We start from the raw sequence: 15,437 nt of genomic DNA, 5'->3' as shown, positions 1-15,437 counted from the left end.
ACGCCGGCGAAGTACGCGCACGCGGCGATGGCGGCGATGACCGGCCGGTGGGGCCCCGTGTCCATGATGAGCGTGCCGCGCATGGCCGGCTGGATGAGGACGTCGTGCATGAAGGCTCCGAAGCCGGTGCCAATGGCGATGGACGGCGCAAAGATGCCTCCCGGGATGCCGGACCAGAAGGAGAGCCACGTCGCGACCGCCTTGAGCAGGAAGAAGAGGCGCGAGGGCTGGACGCCGGCTGCGAGGGGGCCGGCCTCGTCGGGGAACCCCTCAAGCTCGGGGACAAGCACCGCGCGAGCCTGCCGGAAGCCGCTCCCCCACGTCTCTCCGCCCGCCCAAAAGCCAGTCGCGGCGAGGGCGAGGCCGCACGCGAGCGAGATGGCGTACGGGGCAAAGCAGCCATACGCCAGCAGCAGCCGCTTGACGTGCACGCCGAGCAGCAGCCCCACCGCCCACAGACCGCCCAGCAGGCCGGACGGGATGGCGACCAGCGGCACGACCCACAGGATCTCGTACTCGTTCAGGTCGTCCCGGTCCTGGTCGAAACCGTCAAAGATGACGTGGTAGCCCTCGACCGCGATCGAGACGGCGCCGGCGACGGCGACCGCGATGATCATGACGTGGCCGAGGGTGTGGGTGTACCTGCGAGCCCGCCGGTTGGACAGCTCATGCCGATGCACTGGGCTTATGCCGATGCACTGGGCTTGGGCTTGGGCGTGGATGGGCACCGGTTTCCCATCTCCTCGATAGCAAAGATGATGCCGCCCAGCGGCGTGTTGAAGGCGCCCGAGATGCCGGCCGCACTGCCGACGACGGCCGCCTCGCGCATGTAGAGCGAGCGATAGGTGCCGAGCCCCTCGCCGATCTGGAGATCGAGCGTCTGCCTCACCCACGGCAGCAGCCTGTACCCCACCCTCAGCGTGGTGACGAGCAGGATGGATGCCACCTGCACCGTCGGCCCCTCCCTACCGCTCGATGCGCCGCAGAGCTGGGCGAGGAGCGTGAGCAGGATTTTGCCAAAGAGGATGCGCAGGGAGAAGACCCGCACAAAATTGGGGTCTCCGTCCTGCAGCTCGATGCCGACGGAGAGAAGCGGGATCCCGCTGCCAGCCGTCCCGTCGAAGAAGACCCGCACGAGGAGGACCACGAGCGTGAGCCCGAGCGGCATGACGACCCACGCCAGCCGAATGTCCCTCTCGGCCCACGCTTGCTGCCAGTCCTCGACCTGCTGCGATGCGTCCGAGAAGGCCGCGGCAGTCACCCCGATGAGAGCGCCGGCGACGACGAAGAGCAGGCTGACACTGATGTGGGCGTCTTGGAGGTGAGCTCGCGACTCTGCTGACCAAGTGGCGAAGAAGTGGCGCGTGTGCTCGACGAGGCCGCGCTTCCTGACACGGGCCTTGGCCATAAAAGCCCGGGTAGACCGCGCGACCGTGAGTCTCCTGTCCGGCCGACGTTACATCAAAATAAGAATTTTCAAGAAAAAACGTCGGGGCCGCCAGGCGCCTGCGCCCGCAGCAGCCCCGGCAGCCAGCCATTCCCGAGTTGATCAGGAATATCTCCCTCTCTGGCGTGGAGCTCCCGCACGACGTGCTGCTCGTCGTCTGCAGCCGCTTGACCGCCAGCCCGCTCGCCCTCGCCGCCGCCGCCGCCTTTGCCTCGACGAGCCGCGCCGCGCTCGCGGCGGTCCAGCCGGGGATCGCGGCGCACGAGCGGTGGCGGGCGCGCATCGGCACGCTCTGCCAGCATTTGGCGATGGCTCCCGCGCGGCTGCGGGCGACGAGGCGGATCCACCCGACCCCCGCGCTCCGTGCGACAGACATGGCTTCGCTCGCCCGCCTTCTGGACTGCGGTGCGGTCCCTTCGCTCGAGCGGCTCGACCTCAGCGGCAAATCCCTCGGCGACGAGGGCGTGCGCCCGGTTCTCGACCCTAGAAGCTGAATACGGATCCGTGTTTTCCGACCCGCACTCGAGAGGACACGTATTCGGCCGCGGTCAGCTGGACTCACTTCATAGCCCGTGCGTGCGTTCACGCGGTGCTCTGAGTACACTGCACGAGGCCGTGTCCACGCCCCGACGCAGGTGCTGGACGCCCTTGCCCGCGGCGCGTGCCCTCTGCTGCGCGCCCTCGGCCTCGGCCACGACGAGCTCGGCGACGCCTCGTGCGTGGCGCTCGCGGCGATGGCGGCGCACCCTGCGCGCGCCCGTCTGGAGGCGCTCGATCTCTCGCAGAACGCTCTCTCCGGCTCGGGCGTGGCGGCGCTGGCGGGCGCGCTGGCGCGGGGCGGGCTGCCGCGGCTCAAGAGCCTCCAGCTCTACCACACGCACCTCGACACGGTCGGGGTTGAGGCGGTCGCCGAGAGCGGCAAGCGCGGCCTGCGCGCGCTTGAGAGCCTGAGCCTGCACGGCAACAGCTTCGCCACCGCCGGCGTCGATGCGCTGGCCGACGCGCTGCGCGGCGGCGCCTTCCCCCAGCTGAAGCGGCTCGTCTTGCCAGGACAGCACTGGCAACACGGCGGAGTCAAGGCGGCTTGCGAGGCGAGAGAAGCCCTCTGCGTCGACATGCGTGGGTGACGTGAGCGCGCGGTATCTCCCAGGACGAAGCGTGGCGTTCTCTGCTCTAAAAACGTGCACGCTTCCGCGCTCGCGAGAGAGCCAGACGCCCACACCCAGAGGCCAGAGCGCCCTCCAGTTGAGCGTGGGGCCAATCGAGGCTAAAAAACAGAAAACACAAACAGAGAAAAAGAAAGGGAAGCGACAAAACGGACAACCGAAGGGAGGGATGGGAGGACGGCACGCCGCCACCACACAGGGATTTTAAGGAGAGGGGTGTATATGGGAGGAGCACCACGTGGTCAATTCTTACGCGGCCTGAATTCTTTTCTTCGCGATGTCCACCCTGCCGCCGCCGCTCGCACCGCCTGCCTCCTCCTCCACCGCCGCGCCCTCGCCAGACGCGCCGCCGCCCATCCGCCTCCTCGACCTCCCCACGGAGCTCCTCGCGCGCGCCCTCTCTCGCTGCGACCCCGTCGACATCGCTCGCGTCGCGGCCGTCTCGCTGCTCTTCCACGCCTCGCTTGCGCTGGAGGGCATCCGCTTGTGGGCGCAAGAGCGCGGCTTCGAGCTGCCGGCGCAGCCAGAGGACGAGGGCTGCGCCGTGCGGTGGCTGTGCTTCGCTGCGCTGCTGTGCGAGTACAACCCGCCGGCGAGGGCGGCGGCAGGCGAGCGGCACAGCGTTTTCATCGACGGCGAGGGGCGGCTCTCGTCGTGCGGAAAGGCTGAGATCTGGCAGCCAGGCCTCCTCGGCCACGGCGAGGGCGTGGCGCGGCTCAACACGCCGACCCGGCTCCCTTCTTCCCCGCTGGGCGGCGAGCGCGCCGTGAGCGTGTCGGCGGGATTCGCGCACAGCCTCGCCCTCGCCGCCGACGGTGCCGTCTGGAGCTGGGGCGATGGAGAGGATGGCAAGCTGGGCCACGGCGACCAGCAGATGCAGCTGCTGCCGAAGAAGATCGAGGCCTTCGCTGGCCAGCGCGTCGTCGCTGTCTCGGCTGGAGCGTACCACAGCATGGCCCTCGCCGCCGACGGCTCTGTCTGGAGCTGGGGCTATGGAGAGCAAGGCCGGTTGGGCCACGGCGACGAGCAGAACCAGCTGCTGCCCAAGAAGGTCGAGGGCTTCGCTGGGCGGCGCGTCGTCGCTGTCTCGGCGGGACAGCACCACAGCCTCGCCCTCACCGCCGACGGAGCCCTCTGGAGCTGGGGCAGTGGACGCGTTAGCAGGCTGGGCCACGGCGACGAGCAGAACCAGCTGCTGCCAAAGAAGATCGAAGCCTTGGCTGGCCAGCGCATCGTCGCTGTCGCGTCTGGATACTTCCACAGCCTCGCCATCACCGCCGACGGCGCTCTCTGGAGCTGGGGCGATGGAGTCCACGGCCGGCTGGGCCACGGCGACGGGCAGCGCCAGCTGCTGCCGAAGACGGTCGAGGCCTTGGCGGGCCAGCGCGTCGTCGCTGTGTCGGCTGCAGACGGGAACAGCCTCGCCCTCACCGCCGACGGCGCCGTCTGGAGCTGGGGCTGTGGACTCTTTGGCAGGTTGGGCCACGGCGACCAACAGAACCAGCTGCTGCCCAAGAAGATCGAGGCCTTGGCTGGCCAGCGCGTCGTCGCTGTGTCGGCTGGAATCGATCACAGCATCGCCCTCACCGCCGACGGCGCCGTCTTTACATGGGGCAAGGGCGACCACGCCTGCCTAGGCCACGGAGATGACCTGTCGAACCAGCTGCTGCCCAAGAAGGTCGAGACGTGGGCGCCGGGGCAGTGAGAAGCCGCGCAGTTGGACAAGGAGGGGATGCTCAGGCTTCTCGCGGCGCTCTCAACGAGGAGAGGGTTCGGTTCGGCGTCACGGCGGGGCCGAGCCCGAGGGTGGGCGCGGCAGTGGTGGCGGCGGAGGCGGCAGGGGACGAGGCTGGTGTTGGCTGAGGCCGTCGCCGAGGCGGCGACCGCCGAGGCTGCGGCGGAGGCTGCTAGGGCGGCGGTGGAGGCGGCGACCGCCAAGGCCGTGGCAGCTCGCGCTGGTGCGGCGGCCGGGCTCGGCATTCGCCGCGCTGGTCGGCGACACTCGAGGGGGCGCAGGAGAGCCCGGGGAGAGTAGGCAGTGTACTGTGTAGCTTCTCGTCGCAAAAAGAAGTTGGCGACACCCCCCCCCCCGGGGGGGGGCGGAAATAAGAAAAGGAGACGCGTCCACCTAAAGAAGAAAACAGCCGCTGTCGCAATGTGCACCCCACAACGCCGCTCGCGCGAGGAGGAGCTGGTTGCGGATCGTTGCGACAGCGGCCCAGCGTGGCGAGGGAAAAGAGGCAGCGCCGCAGTCGACGCGGAGGCGACAACGATGGAGATGGAAAGGGAGCGGCGACATGCGCAGAGGATGAGGATATAAACTGGGACGACGCAGCGGAGGGGATAGGCGAGGGAGTCGAGGGACCGGAGGGCTTTCGCGACAGCGACGATGACGACGAAGGCAGGGGAGGAGACGGAGGGGCGACACGCAGGAGGAGCAAAATCGCGAACGGCCCGAGCAGAGAAGGCGACGGCGGAGCACGAGGGGGCAACGGAAACGCTACCAATGACGCGAACCGAGGCACGGGCGACGGCGGGGACGGGGAGGGCGACAGCGACGTCGAGGTTGACGCAACGGTATCGAGAGCGCCACCCAAAAGGAGGCGGACAGCCATGGAGGTCACCGAATGGAAGGCGAACGGCACGATACGAAAAGGCAGGGCGAGGCGGATGGAGAAAGAAGTGCCGAGGAGGCCATGGTGGAGGGGAGGGACGGGAGGACGAAAGAAGGGCGAGGAGGACGAGCGGCCCGCACAGGTCGCGAGCAGACAGCGCCTGCTGGCCATTTCGAGACATTCGCAAAGAACGCTAGCTACATGGGAGGGCTCTTCGTGAAGGATGGATTGAAAAACATTCGAACAAAGAAGAGGCGACGGGAGGAACCGGCAAAAATGCAGTGACGTGAGACACACACACACACACACCACACACACACACACACACACACACACACACACACACACACACACACACACACACACACACACACACACACACACACACACACACACACACACACACACACACACACACACACACACACACACACACACACACACACACACACACACACACACACACACACACACACACACACACACACACACACACACACCGCTCACCCACGCGCAACGGGCCTTGCACTTTGAATGCCGTGGGGCTCCCCTGTCGTTACGTAGACGTGGAGACGCGAGGGTTGCCCCCCCTTGCCCCACCACCTCGTGTGTGTGGAGAAGTTTACCTTACCTTACCTTACCTTACGACGGTGTTCCCCACGCCCCAGAGCCTTTCTTCAGGAGGGTCCCTCCGCCGAGATCCGCTCCGACCGCTCGTCCTGGAAGCCATCCTCGAGGAGCGAGCCGAGGCTGAGGGACGGGTCGTGGCCCCACAAGCGCACCTGGATGTTGACGCGGCAGAGCGCCGTGCCTGCCGAGATTCCGGCGAAGAATGGCGGCGGCTCGCGGGTGCAGCCGACGATGCGGTGGGGGAGCAGCCCCCCCTGCAGCAGCAGCACGTCCCCGCACTCGAGGTCCACCTTCACGGGCGGCTGCTCGTTTTGCACCACGCACCGCCGCCGGGCGGACGGCGCTGCCGCAGGGAGGTACTCGAAACGCGCCGTGGCGCCGAGGGAGATGGAGCAGAGCCTGCGCGGCGCGGGCAGCCGGAGCAGTGAGGGCGCGAGACCGGCGCATATCGCGTACCCTACCGCGCTCGGCGCGGTCATGCGTGGCCATGCGAGCTTGACTGCGCGGGATGCCTGGCGGCAAGGGGCGGTACCGCCCGGCATATGGAGCTCAGACCTCTGTGGGACACCGAGCGAGTACACAGAGCGAGTACACAGAGGCCTGCGCTTCCCCGCATCTCACGCAGGTCTAGTGGGGCCGCGGACCGGCCCTCCCCTCGGAAGGGTTCTCGGAAGGTTCACGGAAGGTTTCTCGGAAGGTTCACGGAAGGTTCTCGGAAGGTTCACGGAAGGCTCACGGAAGGGGCCGCGGGCCGGCCCTCCCCTCCCGCCATGCCTTCGCGTGCTGTGGTGTATCCAGATCCGGACCAGCCGCCACTGAGTGGGAGTGTGGAGCTGCGCACCTCTGTGTGGCGGGAGGGGTAGGGCTATCTCGGCAGAGCTAGAGGGCCCAACCACCCCTCCACCCTGCACCCCTCCCACCCTCCCGGAGCGAGAGAGGTCCGTCCTCGAGCCCTCCCGCTTCCACCCCTCCGACCTCTCCGACCTCGGAGGGCTCGCCAGCCCACAGGGCTGGAGGGTCCCCGTCGGATCGGCGTCGGGAGGGCTCCACGGGGCTAACCCCCTCCCCGGCCACACCTGCACGCAGGCCATCGCACCTCTGTGTGCTGGTGGCGCATCTAGGAAGGCCCGGACCAGCCCTCCTCCCCCGCCATGTCGGTGTGCCACGCCATATCGTCGCTCGCCCGGTAGCCCAGCCCGAGGACGGAGCGGAGGGCCCACTCGCGCGGGAAGCAGAACGCGCCGCCCTCCGCGCCCTCCCCCTCCCCGTCCGCGCCCTCCTGCTTCAAGCCGCCACGTAGCGCGGCATCGATGAGCTCGGCGGCGGTGCTCAGCAGCGCCATCGGCGGCGGCTGGTGCTGCTCCGGCGCCTGGTAGTAGTTCCACTCGAGGAGGATGTCGGGCCTCCCCTGCGCGCCTGGACAGGACAATAGAAAGGAGGAAGCGAGGGAGGAGGCGGCGACGAGATGGTGGGGCGCACCACATCCGACCATGGGACATGTACATGTGCATGTCCCCACCCGGATGTGCATGCGCATGGTGCATGGTGCATGGTGCATGTGTCCCCGCCCTGCACGTGCTTGGTGTGTGGCGCGGTGCGGCGAGGGGAGTAGTGGCAGAGTGAGGAAGGGGTCGGAGAAGCGGAGAAGCGGGAGAGGGACCGCCGCGCCTGTGTAGCGCAGGTTTGCGCGGCCGGCGTCGCGAAAGTCCCAGCCGCTGATGAGGGCGGTGTCGTACAGGTTCTGAGGAGAGGGGAGGAGAGGCTGAGGCGGAGGCGGAGGCGAGGAGAGGTCTGTGGAGAGGCGATGGAGGCTGAGGCGAGGCTGAGGCGAGGCGAGGAGAGGCGGAGGCGGAGGCGGAGGCGGAGGCGAGGCGAGGCTGACGCGAGGCGAGGCGTGGAGAGGGAGAGGCGAGGCGAGGCGGAGGCGGAGGCGAGGAGAGGCAGAGGGCAGAGGTGTGCAAAAGACACACGCCTGCTTGAGCCGCTCCGAGAGGAACCCAGAGAGCTTGGCCGCCCCGCCAGGCAGCAACTCGACCCTGCGCGCCGGCTCCGGCATCGCCGCGCTGCCAGCCGGCGGTGCTGATGCATCCAGCGGGCCAACGGGCAGCGGACAAGGCGGCGCTTGTGCTGCTACGTGGGTGACGGCTGTTCCGTTCGCCGCCGCGCCTCCAGCTCGGCTCGACAGGTTTGGCCGCCGCGCCGCCTCGAATGCCTCGATTGGTGCACGGTCGAGGAAGCTGCAGCTGGGCTCCCAAGAGTCGTGCTCCGCGCTGTAGCCCGCCCACCGCACGAGGAACTCCCGCGCGCCGCCATCGCTAGTGCGCGCCTCCATAATGCGCTCCACGACGAACAGAACTGGTTCGTCCTCCTGCCGCCGCCGCCGCCGCCGCTTTTGGTACTGCTGCGGGCTGGGCGTTATCGTCTGGCGAGGCTGGGCCAGATGAAGCCAGGCCTCGCTCTCCAAGTTATGCCAGCGCGAGTCGCCGTCGTCGTAGTCGACCCGGTGCTCGGCACAGCCTCGCTTCATCCGGCGGAGCTTGACCTCACCGCGAAACCAGCGCTTTTCCGAGGGCCAATAGATACGCACTCGTCCTCCAAGCGAAGGGCCATCGCTCATGGCTGCGGTAGGTTTCGCAGTGGGCGTGCGGCAAAGACCAGTCTTACCGAATGGAGCTCGCGCAGCAATCTTCTCCAACACGCTCAGCGCCGATAGAGCTCTACTCCGCGACAATTCACATCTGCCCTTTGACGCCCTTGGCGACGTGGCGCAGAACGACGGCGCGGCGGGCCACCAGACGCGGCACAAGGAGGTCCTCCTGGACCTCGTCGAGCTGCTGCGGGGCAAGCTGGGGCGCGGCGCGGTGGAGCACGAGTTTCACTGCGAGCACAGCACGACGAGGACGGACTTGTACATTTACCAGGGCGTGATTGGGGACCTGCCCTGAAGATCTTTGCCGGTGTGCCGTCGGACCCCTCGGGGGTGGGGCGCATGGGGGCGTTCGTCGCTTGCGGCAACAAGCTGCCACCCGCCCGCGAGACGGTTCTGGGCGTGGAGGGCGGGGACAGGGGTGGGAGGGTGGGACGGTGGGATCCGCGGACGGGGACCGGGACGGTTGAGGCTGTCAAGGGCCAGTACACGGACGCAGAGGGGAAGTGCCATGTGGAGGCGCTGCTCTTCGAGGAGTTCGGCGCAATGAGCGCGGGGGTGGAGGAGCTGCTGATGCGGGTGGCTGAGGTGGCGGGCCGGAAGCTCACGTGGTGGCAGTACGACCAGACGTCGTGGTCGGCGCGCGAATGGATGCCGTTTGCGCTGCAGCGACTGTCGGTGCAGCTCTGGACGGCGCTCGCGGACGAGGCACAGCGCGCCATTGGTGCGGCGTCGCGCGGCCGCGAGGGACCGCGGGGGGGGGGGGGGGGGGTAAAGGGGATGGGGGGCTCTTAAGGGAAGGGAGTGGGGGGCGCCCAGTAGGGCGCCGGCACCCCACGCAGCGTAGAGGGCCTCGTGTAGCCCTCCTTTTGGTATAAATAACAAAGACTGCACTCAAGAACTCCTCCTCCGGGTAAAAACAATGTGCGGCCTGCGCACCACACCCCTCTCCTTAAAATCCCTGTGTGGTGGCGGCGTGCCGTTCTCCCATCCCTCCCTTGGCTTCTCTGTTCTTTCTTTGCGGCCTGCGTGACCGAGAGAGCGATGTTCTTGTGTCCGCCTTGCGTTTGTTTCATAACATCGAAGGCTAGCTCAAAAAAAGAATGCTGGAACAGACTGAAACACGGTACAGGATCGAGGTGCACGCTGCCGAAGCAGTGTCGTCCCCCCTCTCCAACATCTCACAGTGAGACGTCAGCGGTGATTTTGTGTGGGGTCGAACCACTCCGGGATGGGCCGGATGGGCAAGCCCATCAATTTGCATTTTGTTCCTCTCCCGCTATCCCCCGAGTGGAGCTGGGACGGAGGGGGAGAAGAGGAAGGGGAGGGCGGGAGGGGGGAGGGGGGTGGGGGGGGCTCAGATAGTGGAAGCACTTAGTGGTTGTTGGGCGGGCTCTGCGATGCACAGGGAGGAAAAGGTGCTAGGTGGGAGGACGTGTGTGGGAGTCCGGAGGGGGGAGGCACAATCTGTAAAGAGGGCCCCCCCCCGCAGCGAGCCCCACACAACCCAAAAAAGAATAAAGAGGTCAAAAGGAAAAGCCACTTCTCGTCGAAGCGCGCTCGCCAGATCAGATCTCTCACATCATCAGCACTGCACTGAATGCCCTGAATTTTTCTTCTTCTTAGCCAAACGCAAGACAGAAAGAACACCCCACAGAAAGAAAGAAAGAAAGAAAACTTGTTAGGTTTTCTTTGCAAACTTGTACGTTCGCGCGCCAAACAAACAACTTTGCGGCGCATGCCTGGCCGAACCGCCGCTGGCAAAGGGCGCGGGCGCGCTTCAACGGCGGCTATCGCACCGGACGCGCTGCCGAAAACGATTCAAGCAGCGGCGGCGGCCGGCAAGGTGGGCGTGGTGCAGACGTGGCTCGCCAGGGACGGGCTGGTTGACGCGACGTGCGTGCGTGGCGGTGTGAGTGGCTGGACGCTTCTTCTGATCGCCGCCGCCTACGGTCACAAGCAGCTGGTCGAGGTTCTGCTGAAGCGGGGCGCGAAGCCGGACGCGCAAAACAGCAAAGGCGCTACGGCGCTGATGGCCGCCACCCTCAACGGCCACGTGCAGGTGGTCGAGACGCTGCTGCAGCAAGGCGCGGAGAGAAACACGCAGGGCATCAACGGCAGCACCGCGCTGTTGTACGCTGCCTGCCAAGGCCACGAGCGCGTGGTCGACTTGCTTCTGCGGCACGGGGCGGAGATCAACCTTCAAGCCAGCGACGGATACACTGCGCTCACAAGCGCCGCCTTCTACGGCCACCCTGTCATCGTGCTCCAGCTTCTGCGGGCGGGCGCAGACATGGCGCTGCGCACAGCGGACAAGACGACACTGCAGATCGCCAAGGAGAATGGTCACACCGAGTGCGTCGCCGCCGTCAAGACGTTTCTCGGCGAGGTGGCGGCGGCGAGGCGCGACGCGGCGGCGGTCGAGGCGGGCGGCGCGGGGGCAGGCAGCGCTTCGGGCGGCAGCAGCGGGCCTGTTCCCGAGGAGATCAGCAAGGCGGACGGCGCAGGGGCGGACGGCGATGCCGCCTCGGGCAAGGGGGCGGCGGCGGCACCAACTGCCGCGTCCTCTTTTGGCGGCGTGGAGAGCGGAACAGGCGAGGACGCCGTCCCCGATGAGGTCGTGGAGGCGGCTAAGGAAGGCGACGAGGCGACGGTGCTGACATGGCTCGACGGCGGCGGGCGGGTGGACGCGACTTTCACTCGTAAGGGTGAGAGCGGCTTTACGCTGCTGATGGCCGCCGCCCTCTACGGCCACGAGCGGCTGGCCGTGGCGCTGCTGCAGCGTGGCGCTTTGATCGACCTTCAGACCAGCGTCGGCAACACCGCGCTGATGTGCGCCAACGGCCACGAGCGGGTGGCCGAGCTGCTGGTGCGGGGCGGGGCGGAGATCGACCAGCAGGACTGCCGCGGCAGCACCGCGCTGATGGGCGCCGCCCTCCTGGGCCACGAGCGGGTGGTCAAGCTGCTGCTGCATCATGGCGCGGAGATCAACCAGCAGGACAGCGTCGGCCTCACCGCACTGATGGGCACCGCTTTTGCGGACCGTCCCGCCGTCCTGCTCTGCCTGCTGCGGGCGGGCGCCGACACGGAACTGCGCTGGGCGAGTGGACACACAGCGCTGCAGATTGCCAAGAAACAGGGCAACGCCGAGTGCGTGCGCGCCTTCGAGGAGCATGCGGCGGCCAAGGCGGCGGCAGAGAAGGCGGCGAAGGAGGCGGCGTGGGCTACGGGGGCGGCGGAGAGGGCGGCGGAGCGGGCGGCGGCGGAGGCGGAGGCGGCGCGGCACGCCGAGGAGCTGCTGGCGGAGGTCGAGGCGGAGAAGCGCGGCAAGGGCAAGAAGGGGAAGAAGAAGAAGAAGGGCGGCGGGAGTGGCGGCGCTGGGCCGTCGCAGGAGCCCGAGGCGGCGTCAGAGGCAGCCGCAGCCAAGCCCGCGAAGCTGGACAGGGAGGGGTTGATCAGGCTTCTCGAGACGCTCCACGAGGAGCGGATTCGGTACGGCATCACGGCGGAGACGTCGGTCGAGGGGCTGGCGGAGGCGTTGGGAGAAGCGGCAGGCGAAGCGAGCGAGGAGGAGACGGCGGAGGCGGGTGAGGAGGCAGCCTTGGTGGCAGCGGAGGCGCGCCGGGAGGCTGAAGCCGAGGCGGACGCTCTGGCAGCAGCAGAGGAGGAGGCGGCCGCCGCGGAAGCGGCTGCGGCGGCTGCGGCTGCGGCTGCGGCTGCGGCGGCGGCGGCGGAGGCGGCGGAGGCGGCGGAGGCGGCACTGGCTGCTGTCAAGGCGAGGCGCGCGTCAGCGGCCGCCGCGAGGGCCAAGGCGGAGGCGGCCTAGCCGCGCGCAAGGACAGCAACCTGTGACTGCATGGGGGGGTGTGGCGTGTGCTGGCGCGTGCTGGTGATTGCGCGAATAAAAAATCGATCGAGGTGAAGCTGGTATTAATACAATTTGTGTTACTTGAGTCGCTTGCAGCCGCACACGGGTCAAGCTTCACTGCACGGTTCATGGCCCTGGCCTCTGCTGCAGCCGCGCGTGCGGGACAACACGCAGCGAGCACAGCTCCTGAAAGTCCGCGATCTTGTCGACGATCTGCTCCTCGCTGAGTCCCGCGATGCTGGGGTGGCTGCGGTCGAGCGCCGCGACGGGGATGCGGCCTAGCGCGAGCTGCTGCTGCTCGAGCGGACACCAGCTCCTCCGCCGGTGCGGCGAGGCCCTCAGCCAATCGTGGAAGTCCGACAGCTTCTGCGCCGCCTCCTCCTCGCTCATCGAGGGCCCAAAGTAGCACTGAGCGTCGGCACTCATCGTACGCTGCGGCCGCACGTTCTCGTCGCCGCACTCGTCTTCGTCGTCGTCCTGGAACAATTCCATCAGGTGCTTTCCGACCACGCAGTAGTTGAGATAGACTGCGCCGAACTCCATCCGCACCGTGAAGTGGCGCATCTCGCCGTCGGACAGCGGCGTGCGCGGCCGGCGCGGGTCGAACGCGACGACGATGCGCGGCGTCGGCCGCTTGCCCATCGCGAGGCGCTCGACCTGCCGATGCAGGTCCTCGAGGCGGTGGATGTGCAGGTTGAAGTCCTGCAGCGCCTCTTGCACCGGCGGCGGCGCGCAGGCGAAGAAGGGCGCGGGCGCCTCGATCGAGCCGCGCAGAACCTCAAACCGCTTGTGCAGGCCGTTGAGTTGCTCCTGCGAGAGCTCAGTCGACGCCGCGTCCTCAGCAGCGGCTACAGTGGCCCCCACCGCCGCCACGCTTTCCTCCGTCGCGCCCTCCGCCGCAGCGGAGAGAGCCGGCGGCGGCGCAACCGGCACAGCGACGACGACCAACGGCATCCCCGCCTCCGCCTCCTCCACCGAGGCAAACGTGTCTCGCGCCACGAGGCCGAGCGACGCGAGCGTCTGTCGGTGGCCGCTGCCGCCCGCGCCGCTGGGCATGCTGCCGTCGCCCAACGCGCGGAGCTGCCGCGGCGAGACGCGCAGCTCGCACGCCGGGCCCTCCGCCGCCAACGACTCGGCGCGCCGGCAAAGCGTGTCAACGTGCCGCAGCGCCGCGACGACGGCGAGCGAGGCCTCGCCGCCCTCCTCGCCGCCCTCCTCGCCGCCCGCCTCGCCGCCCGCCTCGCCGCCTGCCGCCGCCGCGTCGGCGGCGCAAGCGCAGACGGACAGATCGAAGCGGTTGAAGCCGATGAGCGCGAGCAGGCAGAGCAACAGGCGCACCAGCCACGCCGCGTCTGCCGGTATGCAATCTGCCGCTCCCTCCGCCCCCGCCGCGCCCGCACCCGAGGCGGCCTCCGCCGCGTCAGCTGGCGGCGCGGCGCGAGCGTCGAAGCAGGTGCCCGTCAGCGCCTCGTCGCGGTGCCCCTCGTGCCAGCGGTCGACGCGACACCGGATGCCCCACTTGGCGTCGATGTGCTCGCACGACTTTAGCGACGCCTCGTCGTGCCGCCGCGCGACGAAGATCGGCAAGTCGCCCACGCGCAGCGGCCGCACCTTGCGGTACGTCACGACAGACGCCGGCTGCAGCAGCGCCGTGAAGCCCGCCGCACCCACCGTCCACGCCTAGACAAGGGACGCCAGCCGGCTGCCTTCCCTAGGGCCTTTCCTAGACCTGTCCTAGACCTTTCCTAGACAAGGCCAGGTCGAAGAACTCGCGGCGGTGGCAGGCGAGCGGGTCCCAGAGCGGCGGCCCGCCGCGCGGCGCGAACGCGTCGCAGCGGACGAGCAGCGCGTGGTCCTAGGAAAGGTCTAGGAAAGGTCTAGGAAAGGTCCTAGGGAAGGCAGCGGACGAGCAGCGCGTGGTCCTCGACAAATTGCAGCCGCTGCTCCGGCTCGAGCCGCTGCTGGAGCGCGGGCTGCCCGTGGCGCGTCGCCGCCTCGTCAAAGCGGGTGAGCAGCTGCGGGCTGCGGCCGTCCTCGTGGTCGAGCAGCCGCAGCGGGTGCCACCAAACGTGCAACGTGTCATCGTGCGTGACCGAGCGCTCGAGCATGATCGGCTGGACCACCGCGCACTCCAGCCGCGCCTCGGCCACCGCGACGAGCGCCTCGAGCCACCCGGCGGTCGGGAATGTGTCGTTGCCCAGGAAGGCGGCGTAGCGCGTGCGCACGTCCTCCGCGGCTCGCTGGCGCATCGCGTAGGGGTTCTCCAGCAGGCCGAGGCGCAGCACGCGGAGGTGCGGGTGGCGGGCTTGGGCCGCCGCCAGCGCATCGGCGAGCTCGGCCGGGAAGGGAGGCGAGAGGAGGTAGATGAGCTCCGCGCACGGCGAGGTCTCGAGCACCGCCCACAGCTGCTCGACGGCCCAGGAGTACCATTCCTTGGGCGCGACGACGACTGTGCAGAGCTCGGCCATCGTTTGGTGGCACTAATGGCAGATAGAGGCTGCAGGCAGAGGTCGTGGTGGGGGGGGGGGGCAGCTGAAGCTATGGCCCAGTCAGAGGCTGCAGTCCCGCGGGTTTTTCTTTAAACCTCTTCATCGCTCGGTCTTCGGAAGGTTGTTCAGCGCCCTTGCACCCAACCCCCCAAAAGAAAACCAAATTGCCCATGGCAGTCGCGCTCGCGGCACTGCTGCTCAGTTACAGCCCCTCACCTCGGCCGGCGCTGCCGCCACCGCGTTTCTCCGCGCTTCAGCTCAGCAGCGCAGCAGCTCAGCGTTCGGATGGCGTGCTCCCGCTGCCAGCGTCGCCGCTGCCGCGTTTCGCTTGGCGCACCGTCGTCACTTTCGCAGCGAACCCAGCCGCCTTCCTGGTGATTCCGCTTCTCTTCCGCTTCGCGCCCGGTCTGGACGTCCTCGGAGCGAACTGGGCGACAGACCGCATGGCCCTCCGGCACGGCCTGGTCGGCACGGCGCCGCTGCTAGCGCTGACCCTCCTGCCGCTGGACCGGATACCAGCATTCTCCTCCCTGCGCGAAGTCACCACCGCCTCGAAAACGATCTGCCTCTACGCG

The 15,437-nt window shown here is 68.1% G+C and overlaps 5 protein-coding genes across 5 annotated transcripts; 2 read left to right on the top strand and 3 right to left on the bottom strand.

The window, feature by feature from the left end:
• Nucleotides 1-21: 21 nt before the first annotated feature.
• Nucleotides 22-1,432, bottom strand: CLC-3 (voltage gated chloride channel; the record flags this gene model as incomplete). The annotated part of the gene is made up of 2 exons (XM_005768583.1): nucleotides 729-1,432; nucleotides 22-642 (listed from the first exon to the last, which is right to left on the bottom strand). Coding segments are annotated over exons 1-2 (1,299 nt in total), but the record flags the coding sequence as incomplete, so codon positions are not given.
• Nucleotides 1,433-1,821: 389 nt separating this feature from the next.
• EMIHUDRAFT_119082 (hypothetical protein) lies at nucleotides 1,822-2,574 on the top strand (the record flags this gene model as incomplete). The annotated part of the gene is made up of 2 exons (XM_005768582.1): nucleotides 1,822-1,920; nucleotides 2,083-2,574. 2 exons carry the CDS (start codon nucleotides 1,822-1,824, stop codon nucleotides 2,572-2,574), a joined length of 591 nt encoding a protein of 196 aa, XP_005768639.1.
• Nucleotides 2,575-5,905: 3,331 nt separating this feature from the next.
• On the bottom strand, nucleotides 5,906-8,190 carry EMIHUDRAFT_119081 (hypothetical protein; the record flags this gene model as incomplete). Its single annotated transcript, XM_005768581.1, has 4 exons — nucleotides 5,906-6,257; nucleotides 6,992-7,274; nucleotides 7,434-7,599; nucleotides 7,894-8,190. 4 exons carry the CDS (start codon nucleotides 8,188-8,190, stop codon nucleotides 5,906-5,908), a joined length of 1,098 nt encoding a protein of 365 aa, XP_005768638.1.
• A 657-nt stretch (nucleotides 8,191-8,847) lies between these two features.
• On the top strand, nucleotides 8,848-12,331 carry EMIHUDRAFT_119080 (hypothetical protein; the record flags this gene model as incomplete). The annotated part of the gene is made up of 2 exons (XM_005768580.1): nucleotides 8,848-9,183; nucleotides 11,774-12,331. The coding sequence occupies 2 exons, from the start codon at nucleotides 8,848-8,850 to the stop codon at nucleotides 12,329-12,331; spliced, it is 894 nt and encodes a 297-aa protein (XP_005768637.1).
• Nucleotides 12,332-12,499: 168 nt separating this feature from the next.
• On the bottom strand, nucleotides 12,500-14,841 carry EMIHUDRAFT_119079 (hypothetical protein; the record flags this gene model as incomplete). The annotated part of the gene is made up of 3 exons (XM_005768579.1): nucleotides 12,500-14,053; nucleotides 14,103-14,228; nucleotides 14,281-14,841. 3 exons carry the CDS (start codon nucleotides 14,839-14,841, stop codon nucleotides 12,500-12,502), a joined length of 2,241 nt encoding a protein of 746 aa, XP_005768636.1.
• Nucleotides 14,842-15,437: the final 596 nt, after the last annotated feature.

This window comes from Emiliania huxleyi (genome assembly GCF_000372725.1).
Source record: "Emiliania huxleyi CCMP1516 unplaced genomic scaffold EMIHUscaffold_451, whole genome shotgun sequence".
NCBI classification, from domain to species: domain Eukaryota; phylum Haptophyta; order Isochrysidales; family Noelaerhabdaceae; genus Emiliania; species Emiliania huxleyi.
The sequence above is the reverse complement of the archived record's forward strand: the minus strand, read 5'-3'. Positions and strand labels throughout refer to the sequence as shown.